Source organism: Oncorhynchus gorbuscha, linkage group LG22 (genome assembly GCF_021184085.1).
Source record: "Oncorhynchus gorbuscha isolate QuinsamMale2020 ecotype Even-year linkage group LG22, OgorEven_v1.0, whole genome shotgun sequence".
Taxonomy (NCBI): domain Eukaryota; kingdom Metazoa; phylum Chordata; class Actinopteri; order Salmoniformes; family Salmonidae; genus Oncorhynchus; species Oncorhynchus gorbuscha.
The window spans coordinates 5,240,695-5,268,588 of NC_060194.1; the positions used below are offsets into that span (position 1 = coordinate 5,240,695).

At 42.1% G+C, this 27,894-nt stretch overlaps 1 protein-coding gene across 1 annotated transcript; it reads left to right on the top strand.

Annotated features, from left to right (window-relative positions):
- Window positions 1–3,759: 3,759 nt before the first annotated feature.
- nsun4 (NOP2/Sun RNA methyltransferase 4) lies at window positions 3,760–25,772 on the top strand. The gene is given in 8 exon segments (XM_046321763.1): window positions 3,760–4,078; window positions 17,252–17,602; window positions 17,604–17,638; window positions 17,860–17,974; window positions 17,976–18,015; window positions 18,156–18,316; window positions 25,007–25,131; window positions 25,347–25,772. Coding segments are annotated over 8 exon segments (1,197 nt in total). The 5' UTR covers window positions 3,760–3,985; the 3' UTR covers window positions 25,624–25,772.
- The last annotated feature ends 2,122 nt before the right edge of the window (window positions 25,773–27,894 follow it).

The window sequence follows — 27,894 nt, forward strand, 5'->3', positions numbered from 1 at the left end:
ATACTTTTGTACCCGTTTCCTCCAGCATCTTAACAAGGTCCTTTGCTGTCGTTCTGGGATTGATTTGCACTTTTCGCACCAAAGTACGTTCATCTCAAGGAGACAGAAAGCGTCTCCTTCCTGAGCGGTATGATGGCTGCGTGGTCTCATGGTGTTAATACTTGCATAACATTGTTTGTACAGATGAACGTGGTACCTTCAGGCATTTAGAAATTGCTCCCAAGGATGAACCAGACTTGTGGAGGTCTACAATATTTTCTATGAGGTCTTGGCTGATTTCTTTTGATATTCCCATAATGTCAAGCAAAGAGGCATTGAGTTTGAAGGTAGGCCTTGAAATACAATTGACTCAAATGATGTCAATTAGCCTATCAGAAGCTTCTAAAGCCATGACATAATTTTCTGGAATTTTCCAAGCTGTTTAAAGGCACAGTCAACTTAGTGTATGTAAACTTCTGACCTACTGGAATTGTGATACAGTGAATTATAAGTGAAATAATCTGTCTGTAAACAATTGTTGGAACAATTACTTGTCATGCACGAAGTTGATGTCCTAACCGACTTGCCAAAACTATAGTTTGTTAACAAGACATTTGTGGAGTGGTTGAAAAACAAGTTTTAATAACTCCAACCTAAGTGTATGTAAACTTCCGACTTCAAAGGTAAGTATTCAAATAATTTGCTATGAGACTCGAAATTGAGCTCAGGTGCATCCTGTTTCCATTGATGATCCTGGAGATGTTTCTACAACTTGATTGGAGTTAAATTGATTGGGCATGATTTGGAAAGGCACACACCTGTCTATATAAAGGTCCCACAGTTGACAGTGCATGTCAGAGCAAAAACCAAGCCATCAGGTCAAAGGAATTGTCCCTAAAGCTCCAATACAGGATTGTGTTGAGGCACAGATCTGTGGATAGGTATCAAAACATTTCCCAATAAACACAGTGGCCTACATCATTCTTCAATGGAAGAAGATTGGAACCACCAAGACTCATCCTAGAACTGGTCGCACGGCCAAACTGACCAATCAGGGGAGAAGGGCCTTGGTCAGGGAGGTGACCAAGAACCCGACGGTCACTCTGACAGAGCTTCAGAGTTCCTCTGGAGATGGGAGAACCTTCCAGAAGGACAACCATCTCTGCAGCACTCCACCAATCAGGCCTTTATAGTGGAGTGGCCCGACGGAAGCCACTCCTCAGTAAAAGGCACACGACAACCCACTTGGAGTTTGCCAAAAGGCATCTAAAGGACTCTCGGACAACGAGAAACAAGATTCTCTGGTCTGATGAAACCAGGATGAAACCAGGATTGAGCTTCTTGGCCTGAATGCCAAGTGTCACATCTGGAGGAAACCTGGCACCGTCCCTACGGTGAAGCATGCTGGTGGCATCATGCTGTTTTTCAGTGGCAGGGAATGGGAGACTAGTCCAGAGTGAAGGAAAGATAAACGGAGCAAAGTACAGAGCGATCCTTGACGATAACCTGCTCTAGAGAGCTCAGGACCTCAGACTGGGGAGAAGGGTCACCTTCCAACTGGACAATGACCCTAAGCTTACAGCCAAGACTACGCAGGAGTGGCTTCAGGACAAGTCTCTGAATGTCCTTGAGTGGCCCAACCAGAGCTGGAGAGACCTGAAAATAGCTATGCAGCGACGCTCCCAATCCAACTTGACAGAGTTTGAGAGGATCTGCAGAGAAGAATGGGAGAAACTCCACAAATACAGGTTTGCCAAACTTGTAGCGTCATACCCAAGAAGACTTGTCGCTGTAATCACTGCCAAAGGTGCTTCAATAATGTACCAGGTAAAGGGTCTAAATGTAAATAGGATATTTCAGTTTTTCCTTTTTAATACTTACATTTCTAAAAAGCCTGTTTTTATATTTTGTTATTATGGGGTATGGGTCAAGGGCTCCGAATGCACTGTAGATAAATAAAATAAACAGCACATTCACTTTACACTTTACATTTCTGCATGCAATAGTGTGCGCACACAGGTTGTGCCTCATGAATACACTTAGTGGTCCCGTGCATGTAGGAAGTTTCTCTGTGCATTCCTCTTCAGTGTGATCGTGAGCCCACTCGGGCTGCGCGAGCCTCCAGCCTCTTCCTTTCGTGGGCGCAGTGGTCCGTTGCCTCACATTTTGTCCGTATTGTGTCTCAGGGATCCTGGGAGGGACAAACTACCGCAGACGACCAGCATCCAAAACACTACTTCTCAATGTTTAACAAAAGTGTGAGAGTTAAGTCTAAAAAATGAATTAAACAGTTATTGAAAAAAAATGTATTCATATGGAAATATATATTAAACAGTTACCATGTCTTCCTCCTCTGATTGTGCCTCTTCCTCCTGTTCAGTGACAATGTTAGTCGGATGCAGCATACACCTTAACTGTAAAAATGTGACATTTGACTCGATACATGGGAAGTCAATATGAGTTTGGGAAATCAGAGACAAAAATGATCTATTGTAAACTTTATTAGGTTATGGGTTCAATAGCAATTAGCTACTCTTTTTTGACAATGATGATCAGATGATAGTTAAGCAACTAGATTTTTTTCAAATAATCTACTTCTAAAGCTAGTTCTCATTCCATGTTTCATACCTAGGTGCAGTGGTGATTTTAGCATGTAAATCTTGGTGGGGCAAACTCCCCTCAAATGTTATGCATGCCATCAAAGCCACTACACAACACTAAACAATACATTAATTGGACTATACTGGTGACAAAAGGTGCACACAAACTGTTAGAGCCTACATAAAGCTGTCCCAACAGCAGATTCCCAACACCTTACCACTGCTACACCTGGCCATCAGCAGAGCCTTGTCTGGCAACGAAACAGTTCATTCAGAATCATTTACTGCCTTTAAAAAAAACAAATTGCTGATATGGCTGACTTGCACAATTGTGGTTTCTACTGACAATTGAGATGTACAAATTATGGCATAAGAGAGCGGATAAGAGGCAATCCGTCATTTTGATTAAGACATGAGCGAGCTATGACGGATGTAGTCAATATAACTTTGTTCAGCACTTTTGAAATATACAGCGACTGAACAGTTATTACAGTATTCTCCCTGTACACCAAGTCAGAACCGTATGATAAAAAAGGGGGCATATAAGCAGACAATGAAAGCTCTTACAATATTAAGATATAGGCTAATAGGCTACATGTGCACCACCAAGTCAGAACAATAGGCTAAATTATGAGGGGAAAAAGGGACCAAATTATTAGGGTGAGGCACAGCTTACATTTACTATCACTTTCTTAGCTACAGTATACATATCTCCCTGGCATATTACATCCTTTATGCAGTAGTATTTAATACATTTTTGGACGCATGTTGTGCTGTGCTCACTTGAACAGGAAGGTGGCGCGGCAGTCCTTCGTGGCACATTTTGTCATCAACGTCTGGCATTCTCTGGCTCACTATTTTGCTAATGAGCTGCGCAATGCTAATTTCACTCTTGACACATTGCTAGGATTAGCAGAGAAAACATTGAAATATGAAGATTGATATTGTACAATACCTCATCAAATACATTATAATTTTGGAAAACGATGATTTTAGACAACACTGGTTGAAAGAAAATGACCTTGCTAACAAGATTTGAATCTGGAGGAGATGTTAGGTCACACGCAGGAAATAACGTAGCTATAGAGTTCACTGGACGAATGCATCCATTTTCTCTAGATGGCAGTCCAACCATCTTCATATGATTGGTATGGGATCGTCCCATCTGATGGGGGAAACACCTCGATACCGAAGTTACTTTAATAGTAGGTTAGGATAATTAACGTAGGATGTTATGTGACTTCGGTTGAGGTTAGCAAAAAGGTATGAGTTAGGGTTTGCGAAAATGCCTTCCAAATCTGCTACGAAAAGCACTTTCTATCGAAGTGGTGTGAAGAGTGTGTCCTTTAGGGGGAACCTTTTCTGTCAGATGGGAAGACGGACTGGAAAGGGTGTCGTACACCAACATGGCGGCGTTCATGGACACGAGAATATTGCTTCGAAAGATTAAAGATTTACGGTGCCTGACACCCCGACGGAATCGCGTGAAAGCCAAATGGGTACGTACGATGAATTTAGCGAATAATAATTGGAAAAATCGACAACCAGTCGTTGACTAAAGTTGGCGTTTAGCTCAACCTCGTATCAGCGTTTAGCTTCGACCAGGCCAAGGTTGGTTGCGTGTGGACTTCATTTTCCGATTATTTGTTTTAGAAACGTTAATCATCGCTTGCTAAACATGCTGATATGCCGCATATCTTTCATATCCGCAAAAAAAAAATCATCTTTTAAAATGAAAAGATATGTACTGTTGCAGTTTTGCACAGATCAATGAGCTGCGTGTGCCTCCAGTTGTCAAACTACACTTCCTCCACCGTTATGGGTTTACGCATATGTTCAGAGCACGCTTAAATGGCTGCCTAGTCTGATTAATCAGGCAGTAATGCACAGTTAATTGATGTATATGTAGCAATATTGATGTTACACAGGAAACAGAAACCAATTGTTACTTACCTTATTCATGTACTGGATGTGCTGGTTTACAACATGCATAGTTAAGTTTGCTTAACTATATATCTTTGTCTGTCGTGACTACAACACACAGCATATTGAAAAAGCAAAAAAACAGACCAAGACATTTGTGTGCAAAATTGTGTAACTGGTCCTTACACGCCAGAATGTTGACTTAATTACTTTTAAACTCACTCTACCGGTTGTCTGCGGTTTTGTCTTTCTGCTGCTCGAAAATTGAGACTATCCACCAAGTAGTGTTATTAAACTGACTTTCAGTACACTAGTCTAACGTTATATATAGATTTGTACTTCTGTTTATTTATTTTCAATTCTGTTGCAATTTCCACGTGACAAACACTTGCACAATATGGCCTAACTGAACCACAGATCAAAAGGCAAACACTTTCAGCTAATTACGACGAAAAGGGATTTGGTTGTCTACTTCGTTTACATAGTATTCAATGAGCTGAGATTGAAAATACAACTGACAGAACCTACTGGTGCTCAAAATGTCAGGTAAACAACACTTTTCTGTGGATACCCTATCTCCACCTACCTCCAAAAGGACCCACAGCATGTAGAACCTGTAAAGTAACCTCAAATCATTTCTCAACATTCTGGCTTGTGGAGACTCGTGTTTTTTTTAAAGTGACTTCTTTCAGACTCAAAGACTCAAAGCCATGGAGTAACCATGGTAACGGTCTGATATTTAGGCAAGTGGCCGAAGACTATAGTTGCGGTCCAAACACTTAAAAGACACACCCTCGTCCACTTACTCTTGCCTTATGCCCTTGGGGGAATCCAGTCGCCACCATGGAGGGTGGTCCAAATGATTAGCCAAGCAAGGGAAGTTTACAATGTAAGCCCCTCTGCCCTCGTTTCTGATCGGCTTTGCGAGTGCACAATTATGTTCACTCCGGGGCCTGAAACTCCCCTTAATTCAATTCGTGACGGTTGTACATTCTGCGGAAATCTGCAAAAACTTAAAAACAACATCAATGGAGAAGTCAACATACAATTGTAAGTAAAAATAAATGCAAATAAGTTAGAAATTGTGCTACTAATGAAGGCTCAAACACGTCTCGTAAAAAGTAAATGTTTGTTTATCTTTTGGAAATTGTAGAAATAAAACATTTTCCTTCAGAAGTTCAAGCTAGGCAGGCTAATATTAGTTAGCTAGCTATCATACAGTAGGCGTATATTTATAAGAATACAAATGATTGACTGTATCACATATAGAGCACCCACAAGCTACAGGTGGCTGAAAACACAATCATCACGGGATGAACGAGTGACACATTTCCAGCTAAGGGTGGTCCATTTAAAAATCATTCCTTCCTCCCTTGCCCTGGATGTGTGTACTCATCAGTTTTCAACGCCAATACCGATTTATTGGAGGACCAAAAAAGCAGATACCGATTAATCGACCAATTTAAAATAAAATGTTTTTTTGTAATAATGACAATTACAACAATACTGAATGAACACTTATTTTATCTTAATATAATACATCAATAAAATCAATTTCGCCTCAAATAAATAATGAAACATGTTCATTTGGTTTAAATAATGCAAAAACAAAGTGTTGGAGAAGAAAGTAAAAGTGCAATATGTGCCATGTAAAAAAGCTAACATTTAAATTCCTTGCTCAGAACATGAGAACATATGAAAGCTGGTGGTTCCTTTTAACACGAGTCTTCAATATTCCCAGGTAAGAAGTTTTAGGTTGTAGTTATTATAGGAATTATAGGACTATTTCCCTCTATACCATTTGTATGTCATTAACCTTTGACTATTGGATGTTCTTATAGGCACTTTAGTATTGCCAGTGTAACAGTATAGCTTCTGTCCCTCTCCTCGCTCCTCCCTGGGCTCGAACCAGGAACACAACGACAACAGCCACCCTCAAAGCAGCATTACCCATGCAGAGCAAGGGAAACAACCACTCCAAGTCTCAGAGCGAGTGACGTTTGAAATGCTATTATCGTGCGCTAACTAGCTAGCCATTTCACTTCGGTCACACCAGCCTCATCTCGGGAGTTGATAGGCTTGAAGTCATAAACAGCGCAATGCTTGAATCACAACGAAGAGCTGCTGGCAAAACGCACGAAAGTGTACTGTTTGAATTAATGTTTAATGCCTGCTTCTGCCTACCACTGCTCAGTCAGATAATTAAATGCTTGTATGTTCAGTCAGATTATACGCAACGCAGGACAAGCTAGATAATATCTAGTAATAATCATCAACCATGTGTAGTTAACTAGTGATTATGATTGATTGTTTTTTATAAGATAAATCAAATCAAATTTTATTTGTCACATACACATGGTTAGCAGATGTTAATGCGAGTGTAGCGAAATGCTTGTGCTTCTAGTTCCGACAATGCAGTGATAACCAACAAGTAATCTAACTAACAATTCCAAAACTACTGTCTTATACACAGTGTAAGGGGATAAGGAACATGTACATAAGGATATATGAATGAGTGATGGTACAGAGCAGCATACAGTAGATGGTATCGAGTACAGTATATACATATGAGATGAGTGTGTAGACAAAGTAAACAAAGTGGCATAGTTAAAGTGGCTAGTGATACATGTGTTACATAAGGATGCAGTCGATGATGTAGAGTACAGTATATACATATGCATATGAGATGAATAATGTAGGGTAAGTAACATTATATAAGGTAGCATTGTTTAAAGTGGCTAGTGATATATTTACATCATTTCCCATCAATTCCCATTATTAAAATGGCTGGAGTTGGGTCAGTGTCAATGACAGTGTGTTGGCAGGAGCCACTCAATGTTAGTGGTGGCTGTTTAACAGTCTGATGGCCTTGAGATAGAAGCTGTTTTTCAGTCTCTCGGTCCCAGCTTTGATGCACCTGTACTGACCTCGCCTTCTGGATGATAGCGGGGTGAACAGGCAGTGGTTCGGGTGGTTGATGTCCTTGATGATCTTTATGGCCTTCCTGTAACAACGGGTGGTGTAGGTGTCCTGGAGGGCAGGTAGTTTGCCCCCGGTGATGCGTTGTGCAGTCCTCACTACCCTCTGGAGAGCCTTACGGTTGAGGGCGGAGCAGTTGCCGTACCAGGCGGTGATACAGCCCGCCAGGATGCTCTCGATTGTACATCTGTAGAAGTTTGTGAGTGCTTTTGGTGACAAGCCGAATTTCTTCAGCCTCCTGAGGTTGAATAGGCGCTGCTGCGCCTTCTTCACGACGCTGTCAGTGTGAGTGGACCAATTCAGTTTGTCTGTGATGTGTATGCCGAGGAACTTAAAACTAGCTACCCTCTCCACTACTGTTCCATCGATGTGGATAGGGGGGTGTTCCCTCTGCTGTTTCCTGAAGTCCACAATCATCTTCTTAGTTTTGTTGACGTTGAGTGTGAGGTTATTTTCCTGACACCACACTCCGAGGGCCCTCACCTCCTCCCTGTAGGCCGTATCGTCGTTGTTGGTAATCAAGCCTACCACTGTTGTGTCGTCCGCAAACTTGATGATTGAGTTGGAGGCGTGCGTGGCCACGCAGTCGTGGGTGAACAGGGAGTACAGGAGAGGGCTCAGAACGCACCCTTGTGGGGCCCCCGTGTTGAGGATCAGCGGGGAGGAGATGTTGTTGCCTACCCTCACCACCTGGGGGCGGCCCGTCAGGAAGTCCAGTACCCAGTTGCACAGGGCGGGGTCGAGACCCAGGGTCTCGAGCTTGATGACGAGCTTGGAGGGTACTATGTTGTTGAATGCCGAGCTGTAGTCGATGAACAGCATTCTCACATAGGTATTCCTCTTGTCCAGGTGGGTTAGGGCAGTGTGCAGTGTGGTTGAGATTGCATCGTCTGTGGACCTATTTGGGCGGTAAGCAAATTGGAGTGGGTCTAGGGTGTCAGGTAGGGTGGAGGTGATATGGTCCTTGACTAGTCTCTCAATGCACTTCATGATGACGGAAGTGAGTGCTACGGGGCGGTAGTCGTTTGGCTCAGTTACCTTGGCTTTCTTGGGAACAGGAACAATGGTGGCCCTCTTGAAGCATGTGGGAACAGCAGACTGGTATAGGGATTGATTGAATATGTCCGTAAACACACCGGCCAGCTGGTCTGCGCATGCTCTGAGGGCGCGGCTGGGGATGCCGTCTGGGCCTGCAGCCTTGCGAGGGTTAACACGTTTAAATGTCTTACTCACCTCGGCTGCAGTGAAGGAGAGACCGCATGTTTCCGTTGCAGGCCGTGGCACTGTATTGTCCTCAAAGCGGGCAAAAAAGTTATTTAGTCTGCCTGGGAGCAAGACATCCTGGTCCGTGACTGGGCTGGATTTCATCTTGTAGTCCGTGATTGACTGTAGACCCTGCCACATGCATCTTGTGTCTGAGCCATTGAATTGAGATTCCACTTTGTCTCTGTACTGACGCTTAGCTTGTTTGATAGCCTTACGGAGGGAATAGCTGCACTGTTTGTATTCAGTCATGTTGCCAGACACCTTGCCCTGATTAAAAGCAGTGGTTCGCGCTTTCAGTTTCACGCGAATGCTGCCATCAATCCACGGTTTCTGGTTAGGGAATGTTTTTATTGTTGTTATGGGAACGACATCTTCGACGCACGTTCTAATGAACTCGCACACCGAATCGGCGTATTCGTCAATATTCCCATCTGACGCAATACGAAACATGTCCCAGTCCACGTGATGGAAGCAGTCTTGGAGTGTAGAGTCAGCTTGGTCTGACCAGCGTTGGACAGACCTCAGCGTGGGAGCCTCTTGTTTTAATTTCTGTCTGTAGGCAGGGATCAGCAAAATGGAGTCGTGGTCAGCTTTTCCGAAAGGGGGGCGGGGCAGGGCCTTATATGCGTCGCGGAAGTTAGAGTAACAATGATCCAAGGTTTTACCACCCCTGGTTGCGCAATCGATATGCTGATAAAATTTAGGGAGTCTTGTTTTCAGATTGGCTTTGTTAAAATCCCCAGCTACAATGAATGCAGCCTCCGGATAAATGTTTTCCAGTTTGCAAAGAGTTAAATAAAGTTCGTTCAGAGCCATCGATGTGTCTGCTTGGGGGGGGATATATACGGCTGTGATTATAATCGAAGAGAATTCTCTTGGAAGATAATGCGGTCTACATTTGATTGTGAGGAATTCTAAATCAGGTGAACAGAAGGATTTGAGTTCCTGTTTAATGCCAACGAGCAACTTACCTTGGCTTACTGTATTTGCATAACAGGCAGTCTCCTTGTGGAGTGCAACAAGAGGCAGGTTGTTATTGCGTTGGACTAGTTAACTGTAAGGTTGCAAGATTGGGTCCCCCGGGTGACAAGTTGAAAATCTGTCGTTCTGCCCCTGAAGGAGGCAGTTAACCCACTGTTCCTAAGCCGTCATTGAAAATAGGAATGTGTTCTTAACTGACTTGCCTAGTTAAATAACGATTAAATAAAGGTGTAAAAATATATATATATATATATTTTTAATTAAAGGCAAAATTGGTGTCCAAAAATACTGATTGTTATGAAAACTTGAAATCGGCCCTAATTAATCGGTCATTCCGATCAATCGGTCGACCTCTAGTTTGGACCCTAACCTATGTCTTCCATCTGTTTTACGCAAACAAGCGCTGTAACATGGGGATATGACGGTGTGGGAACACTTACACTATAAAAAGTGTGTTGTAATTTATCCTTTGTTTTTTAAAATTATTCCTTGCTGATATGAAATATGCATTTCTTAACCCTACTTCAAGCGATGCGTTTTAACGTTCAGAGCGAGCGTGGGGGCTCTTAACAAAACTCCCCCAGCCAGAAGATGCTAATGGTAGTTGGTGTTTGAATGGGTTAGCGGCTAGCTAACTCTTGACTGGCAACAGAGAGCAGTAACTGAAGATATGCAGGTGAAATTTAGATGAAAACAACGAAAGTACCTAGCTGTTATTAACCTTCTCAAAATGTAGGTCTGCTGCAGCAGGTGCATTTCTTCATCTCACAAATGACTGCACCTATGTTTAGGGGAGTGCTAATTGCTGAAGACCCCAGTAAGCCTCTTCAGATTCAATTGCTTGCGCACATGCAGGACTTTAGCTACAGATTAACGTAAACTCACCCCATTCCGTAAAAAAGTGTGCAACCGCAACATTCAAACAAGGCTACAAAGAAAACGAATGGGACTGTGTTGACTTCAAAATCGGGGGTGTGAACTAGGTTTCTATTCAAGCGTTGATCGACATGGTAATGGTTCTAAAGCATTGGAGTTGAAAAAGTTGAACAAACGGGCCCTCCGTTACATCGTGACGTGTCATGTCGTAACGTATAGCATGCATAAAGCGACTTTCTGTCTTACAATCTCTCTCCACCAGGTGTAGCACTTCTCTCATCCTTTAAAAACAAGAAATGGACAGTGACGGGGGTAAGGGGGATACCTAGTCATTTTTTGCGTCGTCACTGTAAGCGATCATGACTCTCAAAAGACAATGTTTACCTCTGAAGATTACTTTAGCACTGCCCTAAAACCCGATTTAAATTCGACACAAACCTTCAAATAGGAATGTAATGACACATTATATAAACTCTTTATAGTGTTTTTATTTAAATTTTAGAGGCGATAAGGTGATACATTGGACAGATCGAGTGAAAAAAGGCAGTTTTCCCACACAACATCTCTCCTTCTCACTATCACGCATTAGTTTAGCTTCCCCACCTGCCATTTACGTTATGTGGCGTACAATGTGATTTCACCAAATATTTATTACTGGGCGTTACAGGAAAGCCCCATACAAACCGCCGACATAGATTTGAAGTAACCTGTTCTTGGCGATACATTCTTTGTTCTTGATTCAGTAAAAAGTATCTTGGAAATGTTAGTTTCCAGTTCATCAAACCAAGTTTTATTTATACAGCACATTTAAGACATGGAATGTAACACAATGTGCTTCACTGGGGGGGGGGAACTATGAAAATAAAAACAATTATTTACTACACAAACATAAGTGGGTTAAAAACAAAAGAACAAAAATGGAATGACTAAAAAACACAAAGGAAGAGCAAAGCTAAAAAGATGTTTTAAGATCTCCTTTAAATATGTCCACACGTGTGGGACGCCTCAAGTTCTCTGGCAGGCTATTCCAGAGGCTGGGGGTATAACTAAAGGCTGCCTCTCTATGTCTCTTGGTCCTCGCCTTTTTATTTATTTTTTAACCTTTATTTAACTAGGCAAGTCAGTTAAGAACAAATTCTAATTTACAATGGCTGCCAAACTCGGACGACTCTGGGCCTATTGTGCGCCGCCCTTTTCACTCTATCAATTAGGTTAGTATTGTTGAGTAACTACAATGATGCACTCAGCTTGGAATCGAATTGAACCATTGGGGTGCACAATCGTGGATTATTTTAAAAACTAATAGAAGAATCTTAAAACTCACAGGCAGCTGGTGCAGAGACCTTAAAACGGGTGTAATTTGTGCTCTCCATCTGGTCTTGGTCAGTACCCGTGCTGCAGCATTCTGTATGTTTTGCAGTTGACCAATGGCTTCCTTAGTTAGACCAGACAGGAGAGCATTACAGTAGTCAAGCATGCTTGTAATAAAAGCATGGATGAGTTTCTCTGTATCAACCTGAGAAAGAAACGGCCGCACCGTGGCAATGTTCTTCATGGGCTAACAATATATTTTGTTTACATTCCTAATGTATGGTTTAAAATTGAGTTCAGGATCTAAAATAACAGGTTTTAACCTGATGTTTTATCTTTATTGCCCGCAAATAAAAATGTGCGGCCAGGTTCTCTCTGTGCTTTGTTTCTAATTAGGGATACACTAGTTCTAACTAGGGATACACTTACTGTGTGTGGTCTTATTCTCTCCCCTTTAACAATAGAAGCCTGAAACAACTTTCTAAAGACTATTGACATCTAGTGGAAGCCTTAGGAAGTGCAATCTGTCCCCATTTACACTGGATATTGGATAGGCAATCACATGAAAAACTACAATCCTCAGATTTCCCACTTCCTTGTTGGATTTTTCAGTTATACTCACATACATCATTCAAACCGTTTTAAAAACTTCAGAGTGTTTTCTATCCAAATCAACTAATAATATGCATATCCTAGCTTCTGGGCCTGAGTAGCAGGCAGTTTACACTGGGCACGCTTTTCATCCGGACGTGAAAATACTGCCCCCTAGCCCAAACAGTTTAACGCCCCGATGTGCAAAATCGATGTCAAAGCTGACGTGCATACCTATATAAGGTAGGTAAATGACGCCACGTAAAATTTTGCAATATACGTGCAACACAGAATTCTTAAACTAAACCAAGTCTGATCAAGCAGTCATTTGAAAGTGTAGCAAAATTTCAGCGAGACAACTCAAATGTGAAATCCATTCAAGCCAAGAAAATGGAATTCATTGCCCAATAAACCGTTCTCTGTCGTGGCATTCGCCAACTGGTTGTGCACCAGTGCACACTACGAAGTGTGCTATTTTTTTTTTTAGATGTTTCCCTACTGGAAGTTACACAGTATTGGCGTCACTGCTATTAGCTTCACAACATGCATACTATGGAATGCCGTTTGGGTCTGCGTGTCAGAGACAGTAGCACTGTCAAAGCTGTACAAAAAAAGTCTGCAAACACCGGCCACAAACGATGTGTTTACAATACCGCGTTGGTAATAAAGCATCATTTGTTTGACCGCAACTTCTGGGGTGGCTAGCTTTAGCTTGGTACCTAGCTAGCACCAATACAACCAGCCTGAAAATAATGACCAGTGGAATCTGCAGTCATTTTCATTATTCTTAGCAATGATTTAGGAATCCTTGTGAGAAAGTTTTTAGCTAGGTTGCCACTTGTTGTTCACCTATTGAAATTGAACTTCAGTTCATGAAAATAAAAAGCTAGTCAGCAACTTAACTCTGTTGCCCAAACCTAAAGTTATAAGCAGCCAGCTAGCTTCATCTGGCTAGTGAGGCTCGACCGCACCGGGTTATGTGTTGTGAAGCTAGCCACAGTAAGGATTAGGCACAATGGTGGAATTTGCGCTTTGCCTTCAAAATAAAATTGTCATTGACAGTGATGCAAATTAATACAAATATTAGAATTGTGCTATACTTTTATTTTGAAGGCTAATCCTTATTGTGGCTAGCTTCACATAGATGGGTCCGACCACCATTAATCAAATGTGAACGGTCTTATAAATTAGGGTTATTTTAGATGATGGCACCTAGCTATATAGCTAGCTAGCTAACTATAGCTACTGAAACAGATGTTGTGTTATTTGACCTATATTTTTTGACATGCAACGATCCAAACGGCATTCCATAGAAATCCTGGTTGAGAATGAAAATACTGAACAAATGAATGAAGCAGCACAGCAAGTAAGTGAAAGAAATAGGTTTTGATTGGGTTTTTACTGGTAATGGGGACATGTAAATGCCAACAAAATAACTTTTTGGTGTGTGTAACCTTTATTTAACTAGACAAGTCTGTTAAGAACAAATTCTTATTTACAATGACGTACAACGCTGGGCCAATTGTGCGCCGCACTATGGGACTCCCAATCACTGCCGGATGTTACAGCCTGGATTCGAACCAGGGACTCTAGTGACGCCTCTTGCACTGAGATGCAGTGCCTTAGACTGCTGCGTCCGTGTGTGTGTGCTAACTATTTAACTGTAATAGAATGCTTAAAAGGCCGCTAAAATTGTATATATCGGTTATCGGTATCGTTCTTTTGTTTTGGCAAGGAAAATATTGAGTATCGGCCAAAAATGTAATATTGGTGCGTCACTAGTTCTAAGAATGCGTACCTCAGTTTTGTCTTGATTTAGCGTGAGGAAGTTGAGCCATCCAAGTATTTTAAATCATTAATACAGTCTAATAATTTATCCGTGGAGCTAAAAATCCTCTGGTGACACAAAGGGAAAGTTGTGTATTGTCTGCGTAGCAGTGAAAATCAATGCCGTGCTTTCTAATAACGCTGCCAAGGGGTAACCAAAATACAAACGCAACATGGAAATGTTGGTCCCTTTTTTCTTATGTGGCCCTTTTCAACTTTACTATGGAATCAAAGGTTGTCTTTAATTTGCTATTCAAGTTATCAACTAAATCATCACAAGGAAAGCAGACTAGGTTTTGGAGTATTGTTCATAAACTCAATCAAATCTGTAGCAACTTCAGAGGTATGATAGCATTTCTTAATGCATTCATTATTACTCTGTGCTATGGGCATCAAGGTAGTAAAAAATGCAGTGGTGATCAGATAAAGCAACATCAACAATAGAGGAGGATATGTCAATAGAAAGCCCCTTGGTAATAACCAGGTCCAGAGTATGGCTGTGGTTATGGGTGAGCCCAGTAGAAAGCCCCTTGGTAATAACCAGGTCCAGAGTATGGCTGTGGTTATGGGTGAGCCCAGTAGAAAGCCCCTTGGTAATAACCAGGTCCAGAGTATGGCTGTGGTTATGGGTGAGCCCAGTAGAAAGCCCCTTGGTAATAACCAGGTCCAGAGTATGGCTGTGGTTATGGGTGAGCCCAGTAGAAAGCCCCTTGGTAATAACCAGGTCCAGAGTATGGCTGTGGTTATGGGTGAGCCCAGTAGAAAGCCCCTTGGTAATAACCAGGTCCAGAGTATGGCTGTGGTTATGGCTGGGCCCAGTAGCATGTTGAATAAAGTCTATAGAGCTCAAAAGATTCATACATTCAATGGCCTTAGAGTCGGTCTCTTGGTCAACATGAATATTAAAATCACCCAACACAATGATTTTTCATAGTTCTCAAGGACAGTAGACAATAGTTCAGATAGATCAATAAAAAAAGTGGGGCAGTGCTTTGGTGGTGTATGCAGGGTTTGTCCAGCGCTGGCGGCTGACATTTAAACAGTATAGCATGATGCTCAAAAGACCCAAAGTTGCCAAATTCAATGTCCTTAGAGCTGAGAGGATTTTCTGATTTTCTATGATTTTTTTTGTTCAACAAGGCAAGTCAGTTAAGAAAAAGTTCTTATTTACAATGACGGCCTATGCTGGGCCAATTGTGCGCCAATCATGGCCAGTTGTGATACAGTCTCGATTCGAACCAGGGTGTCTGTAGTGACACCTCTAGCACTGAGATGCAGTGCCTTAGACCACTGCACCACTCAAGCTGAAGCTGGAGACTCACATCTCCCTCACTAGCTTTCAGCACCAGCTGTCAGAGCAGCTTACAGATCACTGCACCTGTACATAGATGGGCTGTTTACAGATGGGCTATCTACCTACCTCATCCCCATACGGGTATTTATTTATTTATTTTGCTCCTTTGCACCCCAATATCTCTACCTGCACATTCATCTTCTGCCGATCTACCATTCCAGTGTTTAATTGCTATATTGTAATTACTTTGCCAACATGGCCTATTTATTTCCTTATCTTACCTCATTTGCGCTCACTGTATATAGACTTTTTGTTTTCTTTTGTTCTACTGTATTATTGACTCTGTTTTGTTTATTCCATGTGTAAATCTGTGTTGTTGTATGTGTCGAATTCTACGCTTTATCTTGGCCAGGTCGCAGTCGCAAATGAGAACTTGTTCTCAACTAGCCTACCTGGTAAAATATAGGTGAAATAAGTCAAACTCAGGAGCCCTATGAAAAGTTGAAGTCCAGCGTGGCACCACAGTCTGAAGACAACCACATTTCAATGAGAAACATGCAATCAACTTTGCGCTCAGTAATGAAGTCATTCACGAGAAAGAGGATCTAGTAAAACTAGACAATTTTACGGCTTACCTTGGCCAATTGTGCGCCGCCCTATGGAACTCCCAATCACAGCCAGATGTGATGCAGCCTGGATTCAAACCAGGTACTGCAGTGACACCTCTTGCACTGAGATACAGTATCTTAGACCACTGTGCCACTCAGGAACCCAATCTATCGGAATGGTAGATGACAGTTTGCATAAATTTGCTAGAAGGCGGAGTTAAAGGAACATAAGGTTACTAACAATAACCATAGTGCCATTTGTATAGGAGTTGATGTTGTTTCCAAGTCCTCTGTTGCTTATTCTGACAGGGAGAACTGGAGAATTACCAGACCCAGTCTGTCAGTCTAAAATAGTTTGCGATGTTGCTGGAAATAATCCTGGAACCCCTGCGGCTAGGGTGAATCCCATCTCTTTTAAAACGTGCTGGTTGCTCCCACAGCAAATCAAAGTTGTCACAAAAAGAGACTCCTTTCATTGCAAAGTTTCTTTGGTTACTTGTTTAGGACAAAGAGTCTGCTGAAACATTCTGAACCCTTCTGGTAGCACGGGAGGGGGCCCAGAGAAAAGTAGAGCTTTCCTCGTAGGAGGCATTTAAAACTGAGAAAGCAGGTTTTCCTATTCTCGCAGCCGAGCTAACAGCCGGAGGATCTCTTCGCTAAGATGCTTGATGATGAGATGGTTTCCAATATCATTATAGCAGCTTTGGTTTTTATCTGCGTTTCTCTGTGACACTTACAGCTAATAATGTGCTGAAGTGCTTGGCCCTCCTTGCTTCCTCCCTCGTAGACTTAATCCCTAATTAGGAATGAGTGGGCAGGTGAAAGCCATGTCGTGGAGGAGCCCACGTGTCCAACCATGTCTAATCAATGATTACTTCAAGGGATGGATAAAGGAAGGATGCACTTAACCTTTTTTGTTTGCCAGCCACCATAAAATAAAAATATGCACTGGTTGGTAGACAATGGCAAAAGACGAGCGCAATTTTTCTAAATTCTTCCAAATCCTCTTTCAACAGGCTGGCTCTCAGCCCAAGTACCCTGCCACAAACCTGGCCCTACAGAACTTTGATGCCACCTACAGCTTACAGCTGGGAGAGCAGTGGCCCTCTGTCCGCGTCAGCATGCTTTGTGAGCAGAAGTACGGGGCCCTGGTAAACAATTTCTCCACCACAGAAGGGGTCATCGCAGACCTGCAGTCCCAGGGATGTAGAGACTTTGTCTGCCAACCAGTCGGTGTAGGAGCTCTGGAGAGACTGCAGGCGCCTGGATTTCCTCTCCACGATAACCCTTCAACCCTCGAGTCTGTTGGTGTCAGTCAAGATGTGGCTCCTCCTCGCCTCCGCACCAATATCAAGTGCTTTGTTTTCCCCGGGGGGAGATATCTCCAGATTCAAGCCTTCTAGGTGAGCTTTGCGTCGCTTCTTTTACAGACACACGAGAAGAAAAGGATGAAATCTGGGCTTCAGTCTGTTTCGTCAGCACAATTTACTGTAGCTACACATCTCCTATATTGTGATATTGTTTAATAATAATAATAATAATAATAATAAATATTATTATTATTATTATTATATTGTTTGATTGCCAAGTTGTATGATTAAAAAAATTCCCATTCTCCTCCTAGACCCGACTTGTATGGGATGCTTGGGTACTACCTCATGGATGCGGCGTCCATTTTGCCTGCCCTGGCCCTGGATGTCCAGGAAGGACACTCTGTGCTGGACGTCTGTGCCGCCCCAGGGGGGCAAGACCCTGGCCCTGCTCCAGACACAGGCCATCCGTAAGACGGTCTAGCAGATATGATGCATACACATTGTTGAAGTTCTATATAATTCACACACTGGTAAAGCTTCTTTTTTTTTACAGTTCTATTTAAGTTTGCATTGATCTGGTGTTTATTTGTAATTACGTGTTTTTCAGGATTTCTGTGTGTCAATGACATCTCAGTGTCTCGTACCTACCGCCTCCAGCGGGTCCTCAACAGCTACGTACCGAAAGAGCTGTTGACAGAAGAAAGAATGCGTATTACTTCCTTTGACGGCAGGAAATGGGGAGAAATTGAACGGGACACCTTTGACAGAGTAAGTACTGAGATTATTTCACATTACTGGATTTTATAAAAAAAATTCAGAATGTAAGTACTGAGATTATTTGACCAACATTTGTTGCTTTTATAAAATATTAAAAAATGTAAGACATTATTGGGCCTTTCCATTAAAAGGACCCATGAACTATGATGTATACATTTGTGAAATTAAGCTATATATACACATTTTAAACTATTTTCTATCCTAAATATTAGGAATAATCTAAGGCTTTGATTTCTGGGCAAATAGATGGAAATGGGGTCTTGGAAAACATCTACCAGAAAAGTTCTGAAAAGGTTTAAAACACCGTAATGTTGGAGTAAAGACCCCTGCCAACTAATATCAACACTTTTATATTTACACTGAACAAAAATATAAACGCAGCATGTAAAGTGTTGATTTCGTGTTTAATGAGCTGAAATGAAAGATCCCAGAAATTTTACCTATGTGCAAAAAGCTTATTTCTCTAAATGTTTTTTCGCCAAAAAAATGTACATCCCTGTTAGTGAGCATTTCTCTTTTGCCAAGATAATCCATCCACCTGACAGGTGTGGCATATCAAGAAACTGATGAAATGGTGTGATCATTGCACAGGTTTGTCTTGTGCTGGGGAGAATAAAAGGCCAGTCTAAAATGTGAAGATTTGTCACACAACACAATGCCACAGAGGGAGAGTGCGATTGGCATGCTGTCTGAAGGAATGTCCACCGGAGCTGTTGCCAGAGAATTTAATTAATTTATCTACCATAATCCCCCTCCGTCGCTTTAGAGCATTTTGCAGTACGTCCAACCCGGCCTCACAACCGCAGACCACGTGTCACCACGGCAGGACCTCCACACCTGGCTTCTTCACCTGGCGGGATCGTCTTGAGACCAGCCACCCGGACAGCTGATGAAATTGTGGGTTTTCACAACCCAAGATTCTCTGCAGAAACTGTCAAACCGTCTCAGGGAAGCTCATCTGCATGCTTGTCGTCCTCACCAGGGTCTTGACCTGACTGCAGTTCATCGTCGTAACCGACTTCAGTGGGCAAATGCTCACCTTCGATGGCCACTGGCACACTGGAGAAGTGTTCATCTTCATGGATGAATCCCGGTTTCAACTGTGCAGATGGCAGACAGCTTGTATGGCGTCGTGTGGGCGAGCGATTTGCTAATGTCACGGTAATGAACAGAATGGGTTTATGCTATGGGCAGGCATAAGCTACTGACAAAAAAACACAATTGCATTTTATCTATGGCAATTTGAATGCACAGACATACCGTGGATGAGATCCTGAGGCCAATTGTCGTGCCGTTCATCCACCGCCATCACCTCATGTTTCAGCATGATAATGCACGGCCCCATGTTGCAAGGATCTGTACACAATTCCTGGAAGTTGAAAATGGCCTGCATACTCGTCAGATATGTCACCCATTGAGCATGTTTGGAATTCTCTGGATCGACGTCTACGTGTATCAGTTCACGCCTATATCCAGTAACTTCACACGATTTCAAGTTTTCATAACAATCGGTATTTTGGACGCCGATTTTGCCGGTTTTTAACATTTTAATTTATTTATTATTTTTACACCTTTATTTAACTAGGCAAGTCAGTTAAGAACACATTCTTATTTTCAATGACGGCCTAGGAACAGTGGGTTAACTGCCTTGTTCAGGGGCAGAACGACAGATTTTTACCTTGTCAGTTCTGGGATTCAATCTTGCAACGTTACGGTTAACTAGTCCAGCGCTCTAATCACCTGATTACATTGCACTCCACGAGGAGCCTGCCTGTTACGCAAATGCAGAAGAAGCCAAGGTAAGTTGCTAGCTAGCATTAAATATATCTTATAAAAAACAATCAATCAATCATAATCACTAGTTAACTACACATGGTTAATGATATTACGAGTTTATCTAGCGTGTCCTGTGTTGCATATAATCAATGCAACGCTGGGGGATGATTTAACAAAAGCACATTTGCGAAAAAAAGCACAATCGTTGGACGACTGTAACTAACCATAAACACCAATGCCTTTCTTAAAATCAATACACAGAAGTATATATTTTTAAACCTGCATATCTAGCTAAAATAAATCCAGGTTAGCAGGCAATATTAACCAGGTGAAATTGTGTCACTTCTCTTGCGTTCATTGCACGCAGAGTCAGGGTATATGCAACATTTTGGGCCGCCTAGCTCATTATGGACTAATTTGCCAGAATTTTACGTAATTATGACAACATTGAAGGTTGTGCAATGTAACAGGAATATTTAGACTAATGGATGCCACCCGTTAGATAAAATGTGGAATGGTTCAGTATTTCACTGAAAGAATAAATGTTTTGTTTTCGAGATGATAGTGTCCGGATTCGACCATATTAATGACCAAAGGCTCGTATTTCTGTGTGTTATTATGTTATAATTAAGTCTATGATTTGATATTTGATAGAGCAGTCTGATTGAGCGATGGTAGGCAGCAGCAGGCTCGTAAGCATTCATTAAAACAGCACTTTCGTGCGTTTTGCCAGCAGCTCTTCGCAAGCACAGTGCTGTTTATGACTTCAAGCCTATTAGCCTAATGGCTGGTGTAACCGATGTGAAATGGCTAGCTAGTTAGCAGGGTGCGCGCTAATAGCGTTTCAATCGGTGATGTCACTCGCTCCGAGACTTGGAGTAGTTGTTCCCCAAGGGCCTCGGCTTTTGTGGAGCGATGGGTAACGCTGCTTCGAGTGTGGCTGTTGTCGAGATGTGTTCCTGGTTCGAGCCCAGGTAGGGGCGAGGAGAGGGACGGAAGCTATACTGTTACACCAAAGTGCCTATAAGTACATCCAATATTCAAAGGTTAATGAAATACAAATGGTATAGAGAGAAATAGTCCTATAAATACTATATTAACTACAACATAAAACCTCTTACCTTGAATATTGAAGTCTCATGTTAAAAGGAACCACCAACTTTCATATGTTCTCATGTTCTGAGCAGGGAACTTAAACGTTAGCTTTTTTACATATATTATTATTATTACATGGCACATATTGCACTTTTACTTTCTTCTCCAACACTTTGTTTTTGCATTATTTAAACCAAATTGAACATGTTTCATTATTTATTTGAGGCTAAATTGATTTTTATTGATGTATTAAGTTAAAATAAGTGTTCATTCAGTATTGTTGTAATTGTCATTATTACAAAGACATTTTTTTAATCAGCCTATTAATCGGTACCGGCTTATTTTTGGTCCTCCAATAATCGGTATCGGCGTTGACAAATCATAATCGGTCGACCTCTAGATGTGATGCATACACCACCCGAGAACCAAGGGATCAAGTTAAATAAACAAGCATACATGGTACAAAATAAAACATGTAAATAAATCAAAGCAACATCACAAAGTGTTTCAGCTGCAAGAAGCTTTGGTTCAAAGTGTCTTATTGAATGCGAGCGGTAGAATGCTCCATATAAATTACAACCCCCCAAAAATCGGGGTCTGTTGACAGGAAGACCAAGAGTTACCTCTGCTGCAGAGGATAAGTTCATTGGTTAATTGCACAACAGATTGGAGCCCATATACAGTGGGGGCAAAAAAAACGTATTTAGTCAGCCACTAATTGTACAGGTTGTCCCACTTAAAAAGATGAGAGAGGCCTGTAATTTTCATCATTGGTACAAAATAAATCCAGAAAATCACATTGTATGATTTTTTAATGAATTGATTTGCTAATTATGGTGGAAAACCTTTGTTATTGACCAAATACATATTTATCTCAATACTTTGTAATATACCCTTTGTTGGCAATGACAGAGGTCAAACGTTTTCTGTCTTCACAAGGTTTTCACACACTGTTGCTGGTATTTTGGCCCATTCCTCCATGCAGATCTCCTCTAGAGCAGTGATGTTTTGGGGCTGTTGCTGGGCAACACAGACTTTCAACTCCCTCCAAAGATTTTCTATGGGGTTGAGATCTTGAGACTGGCTAGGCCACTCCAGGACCTTGAAATGCTTCTTACGAAGCCACTCCTTCGTTGCCCGGGCGGTGTGTTTGGGATCATTGTCATGCTGAAAGACCCAGCCATGTTTAATCTTCAATGCCCTTGCTGATGGAGGGAGGTTTTCACTCAAAATCTCACGATGTATGGCCCCATTCATTCTTTCCTTTACACGGATCATTCGTCCTGGTCCCTTTGCAGAAAAACAGCCCCAAAGCATGATGTTTCCACCCCCATGCTTCACAGTAGGTATGGTGTTCTTTTGATGCAACTCAGCATTCTTTGTCCTCCAAACATGACGAGTTTAGTTTTTACCAAAAAGTTATATTTGGTTTCATCTGACCATATGACATTCTTCTGGATCATCCAAATGCTCTCTAGCAAACTTCAGACGGACCTGGACATGTACTGGCTTAAGCAGGGGGACACGTCTGACACTGCAGGATTTGAGTCCCTGGTGGCGTAGTGTGTTACTGATGGTAGGCTTTGTTATTTTGGTCCCAGCTCTCTGCAGGTCATTCACTAGGTCCCCCTGTGTGGTTCTGGGATTTTTGCTCACCGTTCTTGTGATCATTTTGACCCCACGGGTGAGATCTTGCGTGGAGCCCCAGATCGAGGGAGATTATCAGTGGTCTTGTATGTCTTCCATTTCCTAATAATTGCTCCCACAGTTGATTTATTCAAACCAAGGTGCTTACCTATTGCAGATTCAGTCTTCCCAGCCTGGTGTGCAGGTCTACAATTTTGTTTGAGGTTGTGGACAGGTGTCTTTTATACTGATAACAAGTTCAAACAGGTGCCATTAATACAGGTAACAAGTGGAGGACAGAGGAGCCTCTTAAAGAAGAATTTACATGTCTGTGAGAGCCAGAAATATTGCTTGTTTGTAGGTGACCAAATACTTATTTTCCACCATAATATGCAAATAAATTAATAAATAAAAATAAAAATTTATAAAAAATCCTACAATGTGATTTTCTGGATTTTCTCATTTTGTCTGTCATAGTTGAAGTGTACCTATGATGAAAATTACAGGCCTTTCTCATCTTTTTAAGTGGGAGAACTTGCACAATTGGTGGCTGACTAAATGCTTTTTTGCTCCACTAAATGCTTCGGAGTTCAAGTAACAGACACATCTCAACATCAACTCATCAGAGGAGACTGCGTGAATCAGGCCTTCATGGTTGAATTGCTGCAAAGAAACCACTACTAAAGGACACCAATAAGAAGGGACTTGCTTGGGCCAAGAAACACGAACAATGGATATTAGACTGGTGGAAATCTGTTCTTTTGGTCTGATGTGTCCAAATTTGAGATTTTTGGTTCCAGCTGCCATGTCTTTGTGACGCAGAGTAGGTGAACGGATTATCTCTGCATGTGTGGTTCCCACCATGAAGCATGGAGGAGGAGGTGAGGTTGCTTTGCTGGTGACAATGTCAGTGATTTATTTAGAATTCAAGGAACACTTAACCAGCATGGCTTCCACAGCATTCTGCAGCGATACGCCATCCCATCTGGTTTTCAATTAGTGGGACTATCATTTGTTTTTCAACAGGACAGTGACCCAACACACCCCCAGACTGTGTAAGGGATAATTGACCAAAGGAGAGTGATGGAGTGCTGAATCAGATGGCCTCCACAATCACACGACCTCAGCCCAATTTACATGGTTTTGGATGAGTTGGACCGCAGAGTGAAGGAATATCGGTCAACAAGTGCTCAGCATATGTGGGAACTCCTTCAAAACTGTTGGACAAGCATTTCTCATTAAAGCTGGTTGAGAGAATGCCAAGAGTGTGCAAATCTGTCAAGGCAAAAGGTGGCTACTTTGAAGGATCTAAAATATATTTTGATTTAACACTTTTTGTTGGTTACTACATGATTCCAGATGTGTTATTTCATAGTTTTGTCTTGACAATTATTCTACAATGTAGAAAATAGTAAAAAAAAAAAAAAAACATTGAATGAGTAGATGTGTCCAAACTTGATTGGTACTGTGTAAAATGTACATAAGTATGTGGACACCCCTTCAAGTTTGTGATTTCTGAATAAAAGTTATCTCAATACTATGAATGTATGTGAAAGTTATTGAGATTTTTGAAATAGTATTTGAACCTAGGTATGCCCGTACACTTCTGTACTGTACAGTAGAGTTCAGTAAAGTACACCGTAGAGCACACTAAGAGTTGAGTACGCTATAAGTTACTGAACTCTACTTTACTGCGCTGTACTTTTATGTCCAAATTTGTGGAACATTGACGTCTGATTGGTTCAGGTTTTGGTCTTGTTTGCGGTGGACCTCATTTAAATAACAGCCAGTGTGTTGAATATTACCCAAATATGCAAAGGAGGATATTGCATATTTCTGCCTTTTTTTTGTTTACCTATTTAGCATACATCACCATGACGACAATGCCATTCGTATCCATAGTTACGTATTTCTATGTAGTACAGATCAGGGACACATGATGAAATTCTGTTACTGGGTGTTGATCCACTTCACTTACTGTAGTTCCAGTCAAGGTGTCATGTCATAGCTGACACCCCATTCTTTCTGCAGAGATCGTTGAATTTTTAATTCGGAGCTGATATTTAAGAGTTAAAGGGGAAAAAATCGGGAGTCTCCGTTACCATGGAATTGCCATGCTATTAGCTTATCCCAATTCTACAGGGCTCTTAAGGTTTGTTAGACTGATGTCCTTTTTCTCTCCAGGTCCTTGTTGATGTTCCCTGCACCACAGACAGACACTCTGTCATGGAGGATGAGAACAACATTTTCAAGAGGGCCAGGACAAAGGAGAGACAGAGGCTGCCCCAGCTGCAGACAGAACTCCTCCTGTAAGTGTTCAGTCAATTATCATGTTACTGTTAAAGAAATAAAATCACATAAAATAAATATATATATATTTTAAGTTAGTATATCGTCATTCTTTGATCGTGTCTATTCATTGCATCTATGTATGGGTAGTTTTGTATCTTGACGGTCCTATTTTGATCATATGATATCTGATAATAATTTCAGTTAATATCTCTCCCTGTTCCTCTTCCACCAGTGCTGGTATTGAGGCGGTTCGTCCGGGGGGACAGGTGCTCTACTCCACCTGCTCCCTGTCCCAGCTACAGAACGAGTATGTGGTGGAGCGGGCCATGCACCTAGCCCGGGAGGAACACGGCATCAGCCTACAAGTAGTCGACCTTCGACCCATCACACGCCTCTTTAAGGACACTTTCCACTTCGCCCCCGACCCCCACTTGGGACAGCTGGTCCTTCCTCACCTCACCGCTAACTTTGGGCCCATCTACATGTGCAAGCTACAGAGGTTAAGCTAGAACTGATGGACATGAATTTAATTCCCTTCAATACAACTTTATTTATCCCTTCAGGGGCAACCTGATTTAATCGGTCATAACATCTGACTTTCCGTATTTATGTATTAATGTGAAGCACCGCAAATAAATACATTGATTAATGGACTAAACAAATGTATAACTGTTTCAACATTCGATTTTCAGTGGGACTTATACATTGTTATGCAGTGCTGCTTTTGGCCTCTAGTTGGCAGTATTAGACAATACAAGTCGGTGCTCTCTTTGTATCGAAAACCCAGGGGTCGAAGTTACTGGACCCATGAGGATCAACTCAACCTTCACTCAAAATATTGCTTCGTCCCACTGTTCTAGATAGAATGGGTGAAAAGAAGAATGCTTATTTGTTTCTAGAGCAATCAAATAGATTTTATGAAACCCTTTTTACATCAGCAGTTGTCAAAGTGCTATACAAGAGCTATACAATGCTGTTGCGGAAGCACAGGGCTCCGAACCCTGTTCCCAGAGAGCTACCATCCTGTAGGTTTTCTCTCCAACCCCAGTTTTAACTAACCTGATTTATTTGTATCAACCAGCTGATTATTACAATCAGGTGTGCTAGAGGAACAGGGTTGGAGAGCCCTGTTCTAGGTCATTATGCCCAATCACTGAGGTAGAACAAATAAACCAATCCCAGCCACTGAGGTAGAACAAAAAAACAATTCAAGTCTGTTCGATGTGGTCTCATAGTGACCTTTACAATTTTATCATATCGTTTAAACTTTATTTTTGATTTATTTTTTACATTTAATACCATCATGGACATTTTCATTCAGATTCTAAACACTTTCATAACGAACACTCTCACAATCATTGGCTCTGAGAATCTCTAGGCCCGTTACAACGGTTGAACTCTCAATATCCTATTTGATGTCACTTAAATGCAGCCTGCAATGTCTTTCTTTATATCTAACGCGAATGCAAAGGTATAGTACCTCCTCACATCACACCGCCGATGACCTTCTCTGTTGTTGCATTGGCCGGGCAATGTAGCATGAAAGAGGTGTGCGCACGGCTAACGAGCGAGCGCCGCCGAGTGTCATCGACTTCCCGCTGCCATTAAGCGGCTCGCGAGCGGCGCCACCGAGGGAGAGGAGAGGCCGTTTGCTCAGCGGCTCCCAGATGAACATTAAGGACGCAAGAGCGATGCCAAAATGGGATCTCTCACCTCCTTTTCCCCTTCCGCCTTTTTTATTCCACAGATGAGTGCAGATAATTTCACTGGCCGATTGTGAGTGATTACTGTATTACCGCGGTAACAGAGGATGTATCGGCGAATGCAAAGGGAATTAATGAGACATAAAAACTATTTCTGTATTGACTGCTTCCGTCGGCGGCCCAGGACGCCGCTCCCGCATCTTGTGATTACCTAAACGTATTGTAAATATGTGTTTCCTATGGGTTTTTACATAAATTTACATGTTTCAACACTCAGGGGATGAAAGACTATTAGGGATGAGTTACTCCTCTCTTCTCCCCCCTTCTCTTTCTACTGGGCCGTTCATTATTGAATTAGCCAATGGTGTTCCTTTGCTGTAGGCCTATGTGTCGGGAGAGGTAGACTACGTCAGTGGTTCCCAACGCTGGTCCTCCAGTACCCCCTAACGGATCACATTTTTATCTTAGCCCTGGACAAGCACACATGATTCAACTTGTCAACTAATCGTCAAGCCCTCAATAAGTTGAATGAGGTGTGTTTGGCCAGGGCTACAATGTGTAAATGTGTACTGTTAGGGGGTACTGGAGGACCAGGGTTGGGAAACACTGGCCCATATCATGAGGTTTCTGTGTGTGTGTTTCTGTTTATGAGAGAGGGGAAGTGAGTAAGAGAGACCGTTGGAAGATTTAAAGTAAAACCAAGCTAAGTGAATGAGTGTTGGGAGTTTTGTGTCCACAGAAGATGTGGTATGATATCAGCACAAGAGGTAATAACAGTTTGGGGTGAACGATTGGGTTTTAGAGTGGAGCAGAAACCTTTGGGATCTAGGCCTGGTTATTCAGCTATGTAGTTTATATAACCCTCAGAATGGACGTCAGGGCAAACGCACCCCATGTAGATGCTTCTGCTGGGTGTCTAGGCCCACAGGCGAGGATCAGACGTCCGGCCCTGTCCGCTGTGAGTGAGAGGATCTCACCAGAGGGTGAGAGTCTTTTTTTCCAGATGCACCGTGGATAGTGGGCCCAGCAGGAAACCAACACGCCACAGCGCTCAAACACTACTCATGTCCTCCCCTT